Here is an 18,760-nt window from a genome sequence, read left to right as displayed (position 1 = left end):
ATTAGTAATGTTAGTGAGTTTTTTAAATTTCTGAGAAAGGTAAGACTTGATCGACTTTATTTCATTTATTTTCTAGGGTTAAAAACAATGGTTTCCTTAGGAGTGAAAAACCCACTACTTGATTTGACAGCTTTGGAAGATAAACCATTAGATGAGGTAAGTTATAGTAAAAGGATTTATGAGAGAACACAGTCTTTTCCTAGTCTTCAACCTTTTTATAATTCTAAAATTGCCTTACGTGAGGATGTTTTACTTGTGAGAATGTAAATCAAACAAAATACTGTTATCTGGAATGATTTATCAGAAGTGCTTTTCGGTAGTACTGTTCACTATTAAAATTGCTTGGAAAACAAATTCCTGTATGAGTTGCTAAAACTTTTTAAAATAATTTTCTAGCTCTCCAATCAACAAGTCTTTAGGTCAGCGGTTCTCAACCTGTGGGTCGCGACCCCTTTGGTGGTCGAATGACCCTTTCGCAGGGGTCCCCTAAGACCATCCTGCATATCAGATATTTACATTACGATTCATAACAGTAGCAACATGACAGTTGTGAAGTAGCAACGAAAATAATTTTGTGGTTGGGTCACAACATGAGGAACTGTATTTAAAGGGCCAGAAGGTTGAGAACCACTACTCTAGGTAATAATGAAAGCTTAACATATTGATGAGTCTGGCTTTATGCTCTAGCTAACAGTCTCTAGTAATGTGGATAAATGTTAATAGAAAAGAAAAAGGTAAGCTTTTGTTGATTGCCCATTATTTACCCACCATGAACTCATGATCCTTACCCACACTTTTCCTAATATGTTTCAACTGGCACACTTTCAAATATGAGCTACCTCCCTCAGCATCATAACTCTAGATTTGCATACTTATCCAGTTATAGAAAATGAGGTTATATCTTCTAGTCAAAGCTACTTATCTCTATCTTCTGGAGTAAGAGGAAACTGCCTTCTCAGTTATTCTTCTCACACTCTTATATTGTAATTTTCTTGCCCATTTTTTGGCTTCTTTTCTGCTGGCTATATATACATGCTCCCACCTACCTTTTTTTCCCCCTAACTTTTCCTCTAATTTTAAGTTAGTGTATTTACTCACCAATTGAAAAACCAATGTTAAAATTTTGTCCTATAATCTGAATTACATATTAATAGAATATAATTTTTGGTGCGCATGTGAGTCTTTTCCATAATGAAATTCAGCTTTTTCTTGGTGATTCTCAGCACTCAGTCACTTCCTTGTTGATTCTCAACAGATTACAAATAGGACCCTCTTAATCATCCTGACAAAATGAAATTTAGGGAAGCTTAGAGATTACAGCTTACTTAATGTGATGAGAAAAGACATTTTAGGGCTTTTTTTTTTTAATGAAAAGATGGTATATTTTTACATGCATATGTGTAACTTCTTCACTTTGCCTATTACCAATATCAGCCTAAGCTAAATATACCATAATCATTAAGTTCATACACTTTAAAACCAAATTAGCACTTGGCTGTGGTGCCTCAATGGATTGAACGTTGTCCCATAGACCAAGAGGTCCCGGGTTTGATTCCCAGTCAGGGCACATGCCTGGGTTGCAGCTCGATCTCCACTAGCAGCATGCAGGAAGCAGCCAATCAATGATTCTCTCTCATCATTGATGTTTCTCTCTTCCTCTCTGAAATCAGTAAGAATATATTTAGAAAACATTACATGGATCAGACTCTTTTTTTTAACACTTCTAAGTCCAGTTTTCTTATAAAATGAGGTTAATAGTACTGACCGTAGATAATTAGGGAGGTGTTGTTTAAGGGTACAAACTTGAAACTAGTAGATAAATAAGTTCTGGAATTCTAATGCACAGCACGGTTAACAATACCGTAGTATAAATTTCAGCGTTGCTAACAAACTAGATCTTAAATGTCCTCACCACAAACAAAGAAATGATAATTATGTAACAATGACAGAGGTGTTAACCTCATAGCAATCATATTACAATATTCAAATGAAATCAGTACATCGTACTCAAACTTACACAGTATTTCAGTTTTTAAAATGCAGGCGGGGATGGGAAGAACGCCTGATAAGATTGCTACAAGACTTAAGAGATCCTAGTACAAAGTACGTGTTCAATAAGTCATAGGTGTTGTTATCTACATTTTTTTAGTGCCTGCATAATATTCCATTGTATGGATGTATAATCTTAATAGAAATGTTGGTTGCCCAGCCAGAGTGGCTATCATGGTTCGATTCCCGGTCAGGGCACATGCCCAGGTTGAGGGCTCAATCTCCAGTGTGGTGCATGCAAGAGCCAGCCAATCAGTGATTTTCTGTTATCATTGATGTTTCTATCTCTCCCTCTCCCTTCCCTTCCTCTCTGAAATCAATAAAAACATTTTTTTAAAAAGAAAGAAAGAAATGTTGGTGGATTCCTTTTTCTCATTGGTGCCTCTTCTTTCCCTGTCATCCTCTAGTTGTTACTGTCCCAGGATATTGTCTTTGGACCTCCTCCTGAATACATTCTCTACATGCCTTTGCTTGAAATACTAAATATGTAATGATGAATCCCAAATAGTACTGGTCTGTCAATCCCAGAACTCCAAAATCAAATATCCTACTGACTACTTGATATCTTCACTTAGATATTTCAGACATCTGAATGTAACATGTCCAAAATGGAGCTTTTGATTCCCATCATCATAAATCATTTCTTCCTGGGTCTATCTCAGTTAAAGAACATACCATGGACTCACTTGCTCAAGCCAAGACCTAAGGGTCTCCTTGATCCCCCTCCCCCCATCCTTTATCTTCAACATTCATTTTGTGTCAACAAGTCCTCTACAATACATCTCTGATCTGTCTACATCTCTATCTCCACAGATACTTAACACCCTCTTGCTGTAGACTACCACCATCTCTGGCTTCATTGCTTGCATTAGCCTTTTAATTGATCTTCCTATTTCCACTTTCGTTGTCATAGATCATACTCTCCTAGGAATAAGAGTTATAAATTAACTCATAATGTTCCACTATGTAAAACTCCTCAGTTTCTTTTTATTGAACATAGAATAAAATCAAAACTCCTACAAGGCCTTTCTTGATTTGGCCTCTACCTACTACTACTTTTTCAATTTGGGCTAGTTCCTCATTCATGCTCCAGACATAATGACCTTCAGATCTATCCCAAGCTTTTTCTACCCCAGGGTCTTTCCATCTGCTGTTCCTTCTTCCTGCTCTTCTACTTAACTAGCTTCTACCCATTTTTCAGATATCTATTCTAATGTCGTTTTTCCAGAGAGACTTTTTCTAACCTCCCTATCTAAAATAGCTCCTCATCCCAATCCGGTTACTACATTATCTCACCCTCTCTTTTTTTTTATAACATTTGTCTCCAAATATCCCATTTTATAGAGCTTACCTAGACAAACATTGAAAAAGTGATAAAGTCAGAATTTTATTTCATAGCTATCTGACTTCAAAAGTCTGTGCTTTTTTTCACTGTATTTTGTTACTTAATATCTTGCCAACTAAGACCAAAATTGCTCTTTAAAAGTGCAAGCTCAAGTTAAGATTTTGTTGATGGTAAAGGAGTTAGTGGTATTTCTTAATTTTTTATGTGTATATTGTCACTTTTAAATGTTTGCCTATAAATATTTATTAGTGTTCAGAATTAATAAAGTCCCATCATACAGAAATTTTTTTCAGCTTAACATGTAACAGATAAGAAAATTAGAACTTTATTTTGATTTTTAATCTACTAAATTGTTTCTTGTAGGGCTATGGCATATCCTCTGTGCCATCTACTTCTAATTCTAAATCCATAAAGGAGAATAGTAATGCTGCCATCATCAAGAGATTTAACCATCACAGTGCCATGGTCCTAGCAGCAGGTCTCAGGAAACAGTTAAGTATACATGCAAGGTGCAGTGACTGAGCTTTTCAAGATAGAATAGTTGTGTTTTTGTTCTGTAGTTTTTAACATCTATTTCTTTTTCTTGTTTTTAGAGAAGCACAAAATGAACAAAATGGTGAGCCCAGCAGCATTGATGGAAATTCCAGAGATGCAGACTGCTTTCAGCCAGCAGTCAAAAGGGTATGGGTAAAAAGTTGGGAACGTTTAGGGCTCAGGTTTCTCCAGATACCTTATGTATAATTGCTAGTACTTTATGTTGACACTTGATTATATCAAATGACTTAGTTCTTCTAACCAACAAGTTAAGTATTTGGCTTAAATTGAAGAACTTTGTAAAAAGTACATTCTCAGTTTTGGCTTGCCAGCCAGCTTTCCATGGACTCAAGTCTTTTAACTATTTTTATTGTTTGTGTTTTCCCCCCATGACATGTACACTTATGCACATACTGACATATAGTTGTTTTCTGGGAAAGAGTATTCAACAAAGGCAGTGTGAGAGAAAGAAAAACTGAAGTTTTGTGTATAATGTTTTTAAAAGATAGGATTTGGCCCTCATATTAAACCTGGCATTTCAAGGCTAGATATGTCTTTTTATTAAATACTGACAGTTACCTACTTGCATATTCCTTCTTTCCTTGCAACTTTGCCAGGCTACTCTATTCCTCTGTTTTTGCTTGCTTGCTTGTCGTTTTTTGGTGTGTTGTTTTTTTTTTTATCCTCACCCAAAGATATGTTTTGATTTGAGAGAGGGAGAGAGACAGAGAGAAACATCAATGTGGGAGAGAAACATCGATTGGTTGCCTCCTGTATGCTCCCCAGCCAGGGATTAAACCTGCAACCTGTTGGTGTGTGGAACACTTCAACCAACTGAACCACCCTGCTAGGGCTATTACTCTGTGTGTGTTTTTAAGTTCCTCCCTCCCCAGTTACAAAAATAAATTACAATAAAGTTTCCTTTTAGGGCAATATGTATTGAAATTGTAAAAGTTTATGCCCTTAATTCTACTTCTGGACATTTATTTTCTTTAAATAAAGAGGTGCAAACGTTTAGTTACAAATGCTCATTATAGTATTACTAGAGACCCGATGCACGAAAAACGTGCACAAGTAGGCCTTCCTTACCCTGGCTGCCGGCATCAGCGTCCCTCTGGCACCCTGGACCCGAGCTTCCCTCACAGCCTCGGCTTTGTCCAGAAGGACGTCCGGTCTAATTAGCATGTTTCACTTTTATTACTATAGATAATAGAGAAAATGGCAAACATCCTAATATCTATGGTACATCCATATAATGAAGATCACTGCAGTCGTTAAGGACTTTAAATGAGTTAATGATATATTGAATTAAAAAGAGTTAATATATGCCATAACAGTAGTTCAGTTTATAAAACATTAAATTCAAAAAACTCTTTTGAGTTGCCTAAAATATTAGATGGTGAGAAACAATGAATAAGACAGTACTTGTATTCAAAGAGTTTAGTGTCTGTAGATACGGCAAAAATCAAAAAAATAATTACAAAACAAAATTTAAAGTATACTAGTTGTGTTATTTACAATAGGAACCAAAGAAAATATAAAATGAATGAATGAATGGAGTAGAATAGTTCACAGAGCAGATTGTATGCAATAATTTCACATGGGAAAAAGAAGTTTATGAACTTTAAAAAGTCCTTTAAAAGAGCATGCTAAATGGTAATCTTTCTGTAAAGGGGTTGTGGGTGAGTCTTATGCTTTATTTAATATATTTTGATAATATGTTTGTACAGGTATTTGAACCTTTAAAATTAACAAAGCCAATAGGAAATTTTTTCTGAACTAAGAAAAGTGAAACTAAAATGTAAGTTACAGGTATTAAAGAAGAAATCTAGGAAGTGATGCTTTTCTTTGCAATACTCTGGCACTGAGTAGAGTTGATCTTGGTAGTCAAAGAGTTGTCACAAATCACTGTGTGGATTTTCACAATGTTGAATAATAAATTCTAATTCTGGATATTCTTTGAAGTCAAGAGTTGCCTCTGTTCTAAAGAGGGTTTTGTAGGATGAGAGATTCAGAAGTATTGATAGAGTTCTTACATTTATGGAGCTTTCAGTTAAGTATGAAAGTTAGGTGACTTAACTATGCTGTGGCAGAAGTTTAGGATTTGGATTATTATGGGAGGTTTGATAGGGTCACAGCTTAGGTAAGGCAACAGCAGGAATCAAAATGAGCTTGGCATATGTGAAAAGTAATGACATTAGTATGCCTTGAAGTTGGCTAAAAGGTATAGAGTTGAGAAAGTATAAAATAGGCTGACTCTAGGTAAGGTGCAACTCATGGATGTATTACTCTGAATATGCTGAAATCAGATTTATTCCTGTACTACAAGAGAACTATTCAGACTCTTAAAATAGGAGCAATTTAAAATACTAAGTGTTTAAATTGACCTTTTTGTGATATATTTAATAACCTAAAATTTTTTATTTAATCCTCACCCAGGAATATGTTTCTCTTTCCTCCTCCCCAAAAAATCAAACAAATTTAAAAAAGGAAATTGTTCTTTAAAAAGAGTTCATAAGTAAACCCAAATACTTGGAAGAATTAAATATAATGTACCAGAAGCCCCATGTACAAAAATTTGTGCACTGGCAGGGGAGGGGGGAGTCCCTCAGCCCAACCTGTGCCCTCTCACAGTCTGGGACCCCTCGGAAGATAACCACCTACTGGCTTAGGGCCACTCCCCTGGTGGCAGATGGCACGCCCAATCCTGCAGTGTCTGCCCCATCTCCCCCAGTCGCAGATGGCAGGCCCGGGTCCCACGCTGGGGCGGGCAGCAGCTGGGGATCTCACTGCCGCCCACCCCGCCCAAGACACTGCAGGCCGGGATCCCGCGCTGGGGTGGGCAGTAGCTCGTATCACGCTGCCGCCCACCCCGCCTGCCCCTACCTGCACACAGCAGGCCAGGATCTCACGCTAGGGCGGCACAGTGGGATCTGCCTGCAGTATGCAAATTAGCTGCCATCTTTGTTGGTGGTTAATTTGCATATCGTGTTGATTAGCCAATGGGAGGTGTAGCGAAGGTACGGTCAATTACCATGTTTGTCTATTAGATTAGATGATAAAAGGCATTTCAGAATCAGTGGGCAAAAAACAGATTATTCTACAAATGGAGTTAGGAGGACTCATTAATAATTTAGTAAAAAGAAACTCAGATTACCTACTTTACTCCTTATTCTGAAATAAATTCGAAGTGGATCAAAGATTTAAGCAAAAATTAATCCACAGAAAAATAAGCATAAAGGGAATAATTAAAAAACAATCGGAGAAAAAGTATAAATTAGTCATTTACTTGGGGGGAAATAGTAAAATACACATTTTTACCTACCAAATTGTCAAAAATTAATAGTTTAGTAGTAATTAGAATGGTTGGAGTGTAGGAAAACAAGTGTTCTCTCTAATTGGTTGGTGAGAAAATGGGTTCAACCACCTGTACAGCAGTCATCTCTAGAAGTGAAGCTCATGTTATGAAGACCATACAGTTTTACTTTTTCAGTCATGTTCATTACTTTTACAAGGGAAAGTTATGATTAAAAGTGTTGTGTTAATAATTATAGGCGAAGTTACAAGAGTCCATTGAATATGAAGACTTGGGAAAAAATAATTCCATAAAAACGATTGCGCTAAACCTCAAGAAGTCAGATAGGTAAGTTTGGTCAATATTAAATTAAGTTGAGGCAGAATAGTTATATAACACAAGTCATTGCAGAATATATTCTGCAAGTGTAGTATTCAAATTTAATTAGTTTGTTACCATGAAAGTACAGTATTTTTTTTTAATGTACTTTGTGCATTTCAGGAAAGGATCCTAAATTATCAAAACCAAGAAAATAAATTTTGGCTCTCTGTGCTATTTTCATCTTATTTTCCTTTTATGAAATAAATCCTCTTATTGAAATCTCATTAACTGTATTATCATTTTTTGCTGTGAGGGAAATGTACTGAGATTGCTAAAATATTTAAAAACAAATGTTGAGCACCTTTATTCTGTGTAATTTCTTTCTTCTTTGCTAACGTTTAGGTATTATCATGGTCCAACTCCAATCCAGTCACTACAGTATGCAACAAGTCAGGATATTATTAATTCTTTTCAAAGTATTAGACAAGAAATGGAAGCTTATACACCCAAATTAACTCAGGTGGGTTATTTATATTGTTTGAAAACCAGAATTCCCACACACACAATTACTTCCTTATTTTATGTGCACAACCAACTATATGACTAATATTTTAATTGTGTTTAAAAACATATTTCTGCTAAATAAATACAAAAAATCAAGAGGTAGAGAGAAAAGGTATTTGGCTTATTCAAGAAGCATCTGTGCCCTAACCGGTTTGGCTCAGTGGATAGAGGACTGAAGGGTCCCAGGTTCGATTCTGGTCAAGGGCATGTACCTTGGTTGCGGGCACATCCCCAGTAGGAGGTGTGCAGGAGGCAGCTGATCGATGTTTCTCTCTTATCGATGTTTCTAACTCTCTATCCCTCTCTCTTCCTCTCTGTAAAAAATCAATAAAATGTATATTCTTAAAAAATTTTTTTTAAAAAAGAAGCATCTGAAGATAATATGATAATGAAAAATAATGACTTTTGTGATTGCTAATTTTTTCTTCCATATACACAGTTTCATTGGTAAAATCTTTCAAAAAATACCTTCTGGTCATCACTCTCTAACTATTCTGTATGACCTCAGTATATAAAATAAATATGTAAAACAGAGCTCATTATCTGTTCTTCATTTTTCCCCACCCTTATTTATACTTTAGTTAATCATCAATTTCTATCAGGCCTTCAGTATTTTTTTTATTTCATCACCTTGTTTATGCAAACCTGATCAGTTTTCCACACTGCCATTACAATTATATTTCTAAAACCATAATTCTGATCTTATCACTCTGCAGCTTAAAAACCTTCACTGTCCCCTTTTGTTGCCACAGCAATTATCTGAATGCCTTTGTCTGGTATGCCAGACCCTTTATAATCTGGCCTTAACCCACATCTTGTTCTGCCTGCAGCCATATCTCCACCATTCCCTTCCACACATAACAAAGAGTCCTGTGTTCCAACCTAACACACTAGACTACCCAGAGTTGTTTGATCATACTATCTTCATGCTTCCTGTGCTTTTGCTCATGCTTTCTCTTTTCTTAGAATGCCCTTAATCTGTTCTGCCATGGGAAACTAATAATAATTATTCAAGACTCACCTCAGATTTCATTGCCTCTGTAAAGCAATCCTTAATATACCCCGTAATGAGTTTTTTCCATTTCTCTTTTTATAAATACTGAGGCACTGAGTTCCTGCCTGACTTTACTGTAGTCCTCATCACATATTGGGATTTATATTTACTTTTTATTTTGAAGTAATCTTAGATTGACAGGAAGTTACAAAAAATGTCTTCTGACCAATTTTGAGAGTAGATCCCTTTATTCCTAAATATTTCAGTGCGTATTTCCTAGAACAAGATATTATCATAAGTAATAACAGTAAAGTTACAGAGACAATAAGTTAACATTAAAAAAATATTATCTAACCTGAGTTCTTACAAAAATTTCGCCAGTTGTACCACTAATGTCCCTTACAGCAAAAGAAGACTTCTTGGTCCAGCATCCATGTCAGGTTCATGAGTTACATTTAGTTCCCATTTCTCTTTAGTCTCCTTTAAAATTGAATCATTTTTCAATCTTTCTTTGCCTTCATGACCTTCATATTTAAAGAGTACAAGCCATTTTTTTGTGGAATGCCCTCAGTTGAGTTTCCCTAATGTTTCTTTAACATTGGACTCACATTATGTATTTTTAGCAGAAACACCACAGAACTAACCTGTAAATGATGTGTCATCCTCACATCAGTAAGCACATACTTATTTGTCCTAACTTGTGATATTAACTTTGATCACTTGGTTAGAGTAGTATTGGCCTGGTTTCTCCACCAAAAAGTTAATATTTTTCCCTTTGTAATTAATAATTGTGGGTTATTTTAAGACTGTAAATATTCTATTTCCCATCAAACTTTTACCCACTAGTTTTTTAGAATCCATTGATGATGCTTGCTGAAAACAATATCATGGTGGTGGTTAAATGGTGATTTTCTAAATCCATCATCCAGTCTTATCAGTTGACATTCTACTAAAAGAAATATTTCCTTCCCTTCTCCTGTATTTACTTATATCAGCATGGATTCTTACATTATTCTATGGGTTATAAATTGTTGCTATTTTTTTTCTTTTTTTAAACTAAGGTAAAATTTACCCTTTTTAGTGTATTGTTCTATGGGTTTTAATAAACATACACAGTTGTGTACCACCAACACAATCAATATAAAAAAAGTTTTGTTGCCCCCAAAAATGTACCCATGCCCCTTTGTAGTCAGACCTTTTCCAAGCCCTTTGCACTGGCTTCTTTATCTTTCTGATAATGTTCATCAGTTGAGCACCTCCTTCTTTTATGTTTTATGGCACAATGGGATAGGTTTTTCAGGTTCATCTTATACTTTACCTGCCCCAGTCACAGAATCTTCCTTTTAGTACTGAGTAGATTTAGAAACCAAGATCCCAGTATTGGGTGTACTCATTGCTATTAGGGTGTAATTTGCTACTTGTGTTACTGTCTCCTCAGCAGACAGAGCTAGGAAATACATATATGCACACACACATTTGGGCTTATTTGACCATTTCTTTCCTTCTAGACTGTAATTGTCCAATATCTGGCCATTGGGCCCAAGAGACCCGCTTAACTTTTTAAACCTGTGGTTAGTCTTAAGTATTTCTAGTCTTCCCCATATGTACCCTCTCTGCCCCCCCCCCCCGCCCCCCCAGATTTGATTTTATTATCTGAGAAACATTGAGGCATGAAGGCCCAAGAGATTATGTGTCCTCAGGTGTATATACCTGAATGCAGCCAGGAGCTAGTCAGCAAGCTCAGTAATCACAAGTTTTTGGTTACAATGCATTATAAATATTCTGACAAAAGGAAATAGGAGCAAAGTAAACTTCATGTCCCCTTGACTCATGGTTGTTATGTGCTATACTCAGTACCAAGCTTAATTTTTCTTCTCCAGCCCATACATACATGGGTTTATACTTGTAAAAATTCCATTGAAAAACTTTGGACACACTAATCCTGCACTTGAAGCTATTCAGCAAATGATTTGTTCCTCTGTAGCCACAGTGCCTGGCACTTGTGTGTGCTCATTGAGTAGATAGGTCAGTTATGTCCCTGAATGTTGATACTGACACAGTGCAGAATACATTCTTTCCTCTTTTAGCTAAGTATATTCAGTTCTTTGATGACAAATGATGTATTTCTGCTGTGTTCCCACCCCGCACCCCACCCCTATCCCCCAGCTGCCAGCAAGGATACATGTTGATTTACTTGTTTCTTTTTCTTAAACTCAGTTTTACCTTCAATGGTAAGAGTTCACAAGTTAAGTTGAATTGGTGCTTAAGAAAAGGTTTGACAAGGCAAAAGTGTGTGAGTTCAGGGGTACCTGTGGACTTGCTTAGTATTCCTGGAAGATTGGTATATATTCACTTTCTACACACACCGTGTTTCTGTGTAAAAAGTAGTCGTTCACTCTGGTTGCTATAAATTATATATTTATACAGTAATAAAACTCAACATTTTGCTATAAAACTGAAATGTTAAAAAAGATAGCAAAAAAGAGGGAAACTACTTTCTGTGTTTTCTTTCAGGTTCTCTCAAGTAGTGCCGCCACCAGCACCATCACAGCACTGTCACCTGGAGGAGCACTTATGCAGGGAGGGACACAGCAAGCCATAAACCGTATGTGCTGGACCACCTTCTATTGCTGTCTAAAGAGCACTTTGAGAGGAGGAGGGCTAAAATTTTATTGGTGTTTCTTTGGAAATTTTCTGGGATGTTTTTTGTTGTAATTTTTATGCATCTAGATCCTGAAACATATCTAGACAGTAATTTTGATTTCAGAATTGTCTTAATTTTACAAGAAGTGGCACATTCGTAGTCTCCCTATATCACCCTAAAAGCTTTCCTTTTTCCTCACCTACCTCTTAGAATAAAGGGAAACCTAAAAGTTTTTCCAGAATCCCAAAGGAATTTAAATTCTGTGATCTGTCAGCCACAAAATCAGTAACATATCTCAGAATAGCACATCCTGGTTTGGCATTGGCAACGAGTGCATGTCCTTCTTTCCAAGACTATATATACGGGAAAACAGCTTTTATCCCGTGGGCTTTTCTTTTGCAGAGATGGTGCCAAATGATATTCAGTCTGAATTGAAACACCTGTATGTGGCTGTTGGGGAACTTCTTCGGCACTTTTGGTCCTGCTTTCCTGTTAATACGCCATTCCTCGAAGAAAAGGTAGAACCAGTTCCAAACACAGCCAGCTATTATAGTAGTGTGACTTAGTGAGGTATTATTTTGAAATTGGAAATTTGTATTGTTTACCATGTAACAGACAGTGGGATAACTGCTTTGCATATGTTATTTAAGCCACACAGCATCCTGATGGAGTAGGTATTGATACCAATTTTAAAGATTAAGAAACTTAGGTCCAGACCAGTTCCATAACATATGATCATACATCTTAAAACTTGTATTTACCTCTAAGCCACTGGGAATGATTAAAGAACAGAGACCTAAAACAAGTCACATCAGTATAATTAATTATTTGGTATACTTTTTAGAAGTAATAAAATCTAAACTGAGATTGATGAAAAATGTAGTACTTGCTATTTAACACTAAAACCTTGTTAACCAATTAAAGGAAAGTTGGCAGATAGAAAAGTATAGTATTAATGGTAGTAGTTTTACTATATAGATTATTCTTTAAATTTTTTAAGAGAAAGACAAATGCCCTATTAAAAATAATAGGCAAAAGAATTTTAACAGACAACTCACTAAAGAATGCAAGTGGCCCAATAAACCTAAGAGGAAATTTTCATACTCACTAGTATTCAAATAAATTATCTTTAAAGATAACAGTCAAAGAGCATTTTCATCTAAAATCTGCAAAAGAACAACAAACTTAAAACTGATCATTTCTTTTTAAATGACTTGACCCAGACCTAGCCAGTTTTGCTCAGTGGATAGAGCATCAGCCTGCTGACCGAAGGGTCCCAGGTTCGATTCCAGTCAAGGGCATGAACCTTAGTTGCAGGCTCCTCCCCGGCCCGGGACCTGGTTGGAACTCATGTAGGAGGCAACCAGTCGATGATTCTCTTTCATCATTGATGTTTCTATACATCTATTTTAAATGATGACTTGGGTGAGTATTTAATGACTAAAAGATGTTCATATTAAACCTAGTGAAATTTTAAAATAGTATGCACTGTGTATTTTCTGCATATATACATTTATACACATGCACAAAAAATGTCAAGAAGGAATAGCTAAGATTTGGAAACAACCTAAGTGCCCATCAGCAGATGAGTGAATTTAAAAACTGGTACATCTACACAATGGAATACTATGCTGCTATAAAAACAAGGAACTTTTATCATTTGCAACAGCATGGATGGAACTGGAGAGCATTAAGTGAAATAAGCCAGTCAGAGGAAGATAAATATCACATGATCTCACTCATATGTGGGATATAATGATCAGCATAATTTGATGAACAAAAATAGATCCAAAGACAAATGGTAGGGGATGTGTTGGGGTTAGAGAGCAACCAAAGGACTTGTATGCATGCATATTAGCGTAACCAATGGACACAGATACTGGGTCGGTGGGGGCTTGCCCAGGATGGGAATGGCTGAGGGGGTCAATCGGGGGAAAAGGAGACATATGTAAAACTTAAGACAATAATAAAATAAAATTTTAAAAAATGTTGGGAAGGATATGAGTTATGGACCAAAGTATTAATGATCTATGAATGGTGGAATATAATAAGTATGTTTTTATTTTCTACCTTTGGCATTTTTTAAGTTTTTTCCTACAGCAACCATTATTTGGGGATAGATTTCTTTTACTTTTAAATTTTTAATTATCTTGCTTCTCTGCCTGGTGGAGCCAATTAATCTTTAAAAAAATAATAATAAAGTAACCTCCTTTGTGCATTTTTATCTTGATCTCTATAAATGCTTTGAGATTGTAATTCATTATTTCTTTCACCTTTTGTAGGTAGTGAAAATGAAAAGTAATTTGGAACGATTCCAGGTTACAAAGCTCTGCCCATTCCAAGAAAAAATTCGAAGACAGTATTTAAGCACAAACGTAAGGCAACAATCTGATTTTGGCCTGATTTTCTTTTTCTATGTAGTAAAATGAGACTAACTTTGTTTTCATGTAAATGAGTAGAATACATTGTTTTTCTCTAACTCAGAATACTGTTTTTTAACTCTAAAATAATAAATATATGTGTGTCCACCAATCACAGTAAGAAATAGAACATTTCCACCCTGACCGGTTTGGCTCAGTGGATGGAGCATCAGCCTGCGGACTGAAGGGTCCCGGGTTCGATTCTGGCCAGGGGCATGTACCTTGGTTGCGGGCACATCCCTAGTTGGGGGGTGTGCAAGAGGCAGATGATCGATGTTTCTAACTCTCTATCCCTCTCCCTTCCTCTCTGTAAAAAAATCAATAAAATATATTTTAAAAAAAAAAGAAAAGAAATAGAGCATTTCCATACCCATAGGTATTCCCTGAGGGTCCCTGCCGGTTACCTACCCCTCACTCATACCCCTCACTCATAATCAAGGCCATGATTAATGAGGCATTTCTAATAATCGTCTCCATGCTTTTCTTTATAGATTTACAACCTATGTATGTGTTCCTAAAAAATTTATTTTTGCTCTGGCCAGTTTGGCTCAATGGATAGAGTGTCGGCCCATAGACTGAAGGGTCCCGGGTTCTATTCCAGTCAAGGGCATGTACCTTGGTAGCAGGCTCCATCCCAGGTCCTGGTCCAGGCAGGTGTGGGAGGCAGCCAATGGATGTATCTCTCTCACATCAATGTTTGTCTCTCACTGTCTCTTCCACTCTTTCTGAAAATCACTGGAAAAATATTCTCATTATAGGATTAATAACAACAAGAAATAAATATCTTGAAAGCCAGAGCAGTAAGCATGAACCTAGCAACGCAATGAAAGGCAGAATTGCCACTGTGATAGTAAATTCAACAGCCCCTGATTGTTTTCATCAGGGTGGGGTACTGGATGAGGTACTGAATGAAAAGTGTCACTTTGTGCCCAGGGTTTTTAGCTTTGGTTTGTGTGTGTGTGTGTGTGTGTGTGTGTGTGTGTGTGTGTTTCTTAGAGGAAGGGAGGGAGGGAGGGAGGGAGAGAGAGAGAGAGAGAGAGAGAGAAACACCAATGATGAGAGAGAATCATTCATTGGCTGCCTCCCTCACACCCCCCACTGGGGATCGAGCCCACAACCCGGGCATGTGCCCTTGACCGGAATCAAACCTGGGACCCTTCAGTCCAAAAGCCAATGCTCTATCCACTGAGAAAAACCGGCCAGGTCTTAGCTTTGTTTTGTTTGTTTTGTTTTGTTTTCAATATGTTTTATTGATTTTTTACAGAGAGGAAGGGAGAGGGATAGAAAGTTAGAAACATCGATGAGAGAAAAACTTCGATCAGCTGCCTCCTGCACACCTCCTACCGGGGATGTGCCCACAACCAAGGTACATGCCCTTGACCAGAATCAAACCTGGGACCTTTCAGTCCGCAGGCCAACACTTTATCCACTGAGCCAAACCGGTTAGGGCTTAGCTTTGTTTTTAATGCAAGACTAGAGCAACCACAAAAGATTGTTTTTGTGTGTGTGATGCAAATCCTTTCAGAAATGATAGGAAAAAATAGTATATACACACTTAGGACTCAATATATCCTAAGTAGGATAATCAAAAGGAGTTTTATAATTGAAAGCTGAAAAATCTGCATCAGTAAGATTTTTAGTAAGTCTTTATACCCTAAACATTCTAAGCTGTTTTTCTCAAAATATAACAGTATTAGTTACCAGAAAAGCAGCTTGGAGTATCTTTGTGCAGCAGGGCAAGGATGATTTTTGTATCATTTTTAGTTACAGACAGAACTAAATAACAACACACACACACACACACACACACACACTCAATGATAACCGACGTAAATAGGAGTTTTTTGTTTAACTCTACTTCAGACTGGATCTAAGTCATTGACATGCTTAAAGGATTTAGGACTTCCTGATTTTTACCCCAATACTGCCAGAATTGACTTGGAGACTTTAAAAGACTTTTGTTTCCAACCACATAAAAAATGTCTACCTCCAAGGAAACAGATATTCCAAAGACATTCTACCTCTGGAGTCTTCATTAGCTTAGACCAGTGGTCGGCAAACTGCGGCTCGTGAGCCACATGTGGCTCTTTGGCCCCTTGAGTGTGGCTCTTCCACAAAATACCGACTTCTGCGCATGGGCCACGAAGTTTCAATCGCACTGTATGTGCACGCCCGCACATGGTATTTTGTGGAAGAGCCACACTCAAGGGGCCAAAGAGCTGCAGTTTGCCGACCACTGGCCTAGACCAATGTGGTCCTATTGACTTCTGGTTATGTCCATGATGAGGGCAAATTTTTTTTCTACTCAAGATACATAGTGCTGACCTCAGCTATGATCTACTACTTGTGTGAAGCATTGAAACCATTTAGATTTTCTGTAATCTACTGGGTTATATTGGAATCCTGAAATGTTGGAGCTGGAAAGGCCCTAAAAAACATAGAAAAGTGCTTCACAAGATTGGCTATGCAGCAAAATTAACTGCAGGAGCTTTTGAAAATCAAAGATTCCTGGGTCTCATCTCAGACCTGCTACATCAGAATCTTCAAGGGAATGAGACATTTTTCAAATGTTCTGTAGGGTAATGCGAATGCCACTATCCTGGCCTCATTTGACAGGAGAAACTGAGGCCTATCACACAGTTAAGACTTTCAGGTTGTCCTGTAACTGGTTAATGACAGGGCAGACAGAACAGGTGAATTTCCAGTCTCTGCTGTACCCCATCATCTCAGGTTTCTGTACAAAATGTGTCTGATAACATCTTCACAGAGGGCTTGCTCGTTGCCTTAATGGGGAAATGCAAGTGAGCTTTGAAACTGCACTCTGAAGTATATGCCAGATCTGAATCAGAGGCATTGACTTCCCAGCCCAGTTGTTTAAATGTCCTGCTATGTTTTTCAGTTGGTAAGTCACATAGAAGAGATGCTCCAGACAGCCTACAACAAGCTCCACACGTGGCAGTCACGACGTCTGCTGAAGAAAACGTGAGGTGTCTGTGGCTCTTACAGGTTTTGTGAGATTGAGAAAACTGTGACCTACAGTGACTCTGGAAACCTGGCCTGACAGACAGGCAGATGATCAACAGAAGTGCAAGAAACATCTGCACCACGCCAACTCTCAGAGCTGATGCTATTGTACTTGCACATTGTGAACTGAAAGGAAAAGAACTGATTAAACTAAAAGCTGGGGAGGTAAACTAAGGCAGAACCAAAATGAGCTAAGTTGCAAATATATATATATAAATATATTTTTTAAAAAGACACTGTTTACTGCAGTTACTCAGGAACTGCTTTTGATTCATATTAAGCTGCTTTCAGAAATTAAAAAAACAACAACACTTTTTAAAAGGGTGCGTTGATAAAATCCGAGGTTTTTGTTGTTTTCTGTGTAAATTTTTTTTCTAAGTTTATGGCACAGGGTACACCTTAAGTATTTCTCCTCCATCCTCCACTTGGATCCTCAAGTTTTACTGGATTCTAGTTGTACCTTACAACAGTAAGTTAAAGAGAGTCCTTTAAAGCAGGGCAGAGGGAGACTGTTGCTCAACCATCAGGAAACAGTTGTGCTCAGAAGACATCATTGGTCCTGTGTTTCCTACGGAAATGAGACAATAAATATTGCACTGAATGTTTGTGGTTTAAGTCCCTAAATGATAAAGAGGGAACAGAATTTGCAGAAAGTTGTGTGGGGTTTTATGCAGAATTTTGTCAGAAGACAATGGTGCTGCATGTTCTTCTTTGAGTGCAAATGTACATTGCTAAGATTTTTTTTAAGATAGCATGTGCTTTGAAAAAAGGAAATTGCATTTTTAAAGTTTAAAAATCTTATGAGTGAGAAATATAAGAGATCTTACTTATTTTCACTTCTTTAGAAAAATAAAAGATGTTTCTCATATCTTCTTTTCTCCAGTATCTGACTGTTACTATCCTTGGCAAATTGATAATCATTGATGAAAAGCCTAAATGCAAAAAAAAAGATATGTTCTTGTTTCTGGCATCCATGCTGTGCCCTATTTTGTTCCTAATAGGATCAACTGTTTAAGACTTTAGAAGTCTTATATTAAAAGTTACAGGAAAAAAGTAAAACTTTTATAGATGCACTTTTAACTGTAACACATCTTGTGGTTTCTCATTATGTTTTATATTTACTTGGGTGCACTGCACAGGGCTATTCATTCTTTTTTAAAGCCATTATGCAAGCTGGTTATCTTTAATATAATGGCTACAGTAGGTCAAACCCTGTTCAGACTGGTAAAAGGAAAGAGACAATATCACTTTCTGCTTCATTCCTCCTGTTTCTTTCATATCAGGATAGTAATGGTGTAATCCCTTACACCTTACAGTTTTACAAAGTACTTTATTTTTTTTTTTTTTAGAATTCTTTTTTATATATATATATATATTTTATTGATTTTTTTACAGAGAGGAAGGGAGAGAGATAGAGAGTTAGAAACATCGATGAGCGAGAAACATCAATCAGCTGCCTCCTGCACATCTCTGGGAGATGTGCCCGCAACCCAGGTACATGCCCTTGACCGGAATCGAACCTGGGACCTTTCAGTCCACAGGCCGACACTCTATCCACTGAGCCAAACCA

The 18,760-nt window shown here is 37.0% G+C and overlaps 1 protein-coding gene across 1 annotated transcript in view; it reads left to right on the top strand.

Moving 5' to 3' along the window:
* The window catches only part of GTF2H1 (general transcription factor IIH subunit 1), a 33,283-nt gene extending 15,225 nt beyond the window's left edge, over nt 1-18,058 (top strand). Inside the window, exons 8-16 of the mRNA XM_081098854.1 lie at nt 77-156; nt 3,758-3,885; nt 3,988-4,075; nt 7,483-7,571; nt 7,947-8,064; nt 11,617-11,707; nt 12,149-12,264; nt 14,029-14,121; nt 17,066-18,058. Of these exons, the coding sequence (XP_080954980.1) occupies nt 77-156; nt 3,758-3,885; nt 3,988-4,075; nt 7,483-7,571; nt 7,947-8,064; nt 11,617-11,707; nt 12,149-12,264; nt 14,029-14,121; nt 17,066-17,152 (890 nt within the window). The 3' untranslated portion in view covers nt 17,153-18,058. The remainder of the gene's footprint in view (nt 1-76; nt 157-3,757; nt 3,886-3,987; nt 4,076-7,482; nt 7,572-7,946; nt 8,065-11,616; nt 11,708-12,148; nt 12,265-14,028; nt 14,122-17,065) is intronic.
* Nucleotides 18,059-18,760: the final 702 nt, after the last annotated feature.

Source organism: Myotis nattereri (assembly GCF_964212035.1).
Source record: "Myotis nattereri genome assembly, chromosome: 9".
In the NCBI taxonomy this organism is placed as follows: domain Eukaryota; kingdom Metazoa; phylum Chordata; class Mammalia; order Chiroptera; family Vespertilionidae; genus Myotis; species Myotis nattereri.
This window is presented reverse-complemented; position numbering and strand designations above follow the sequence as displayed.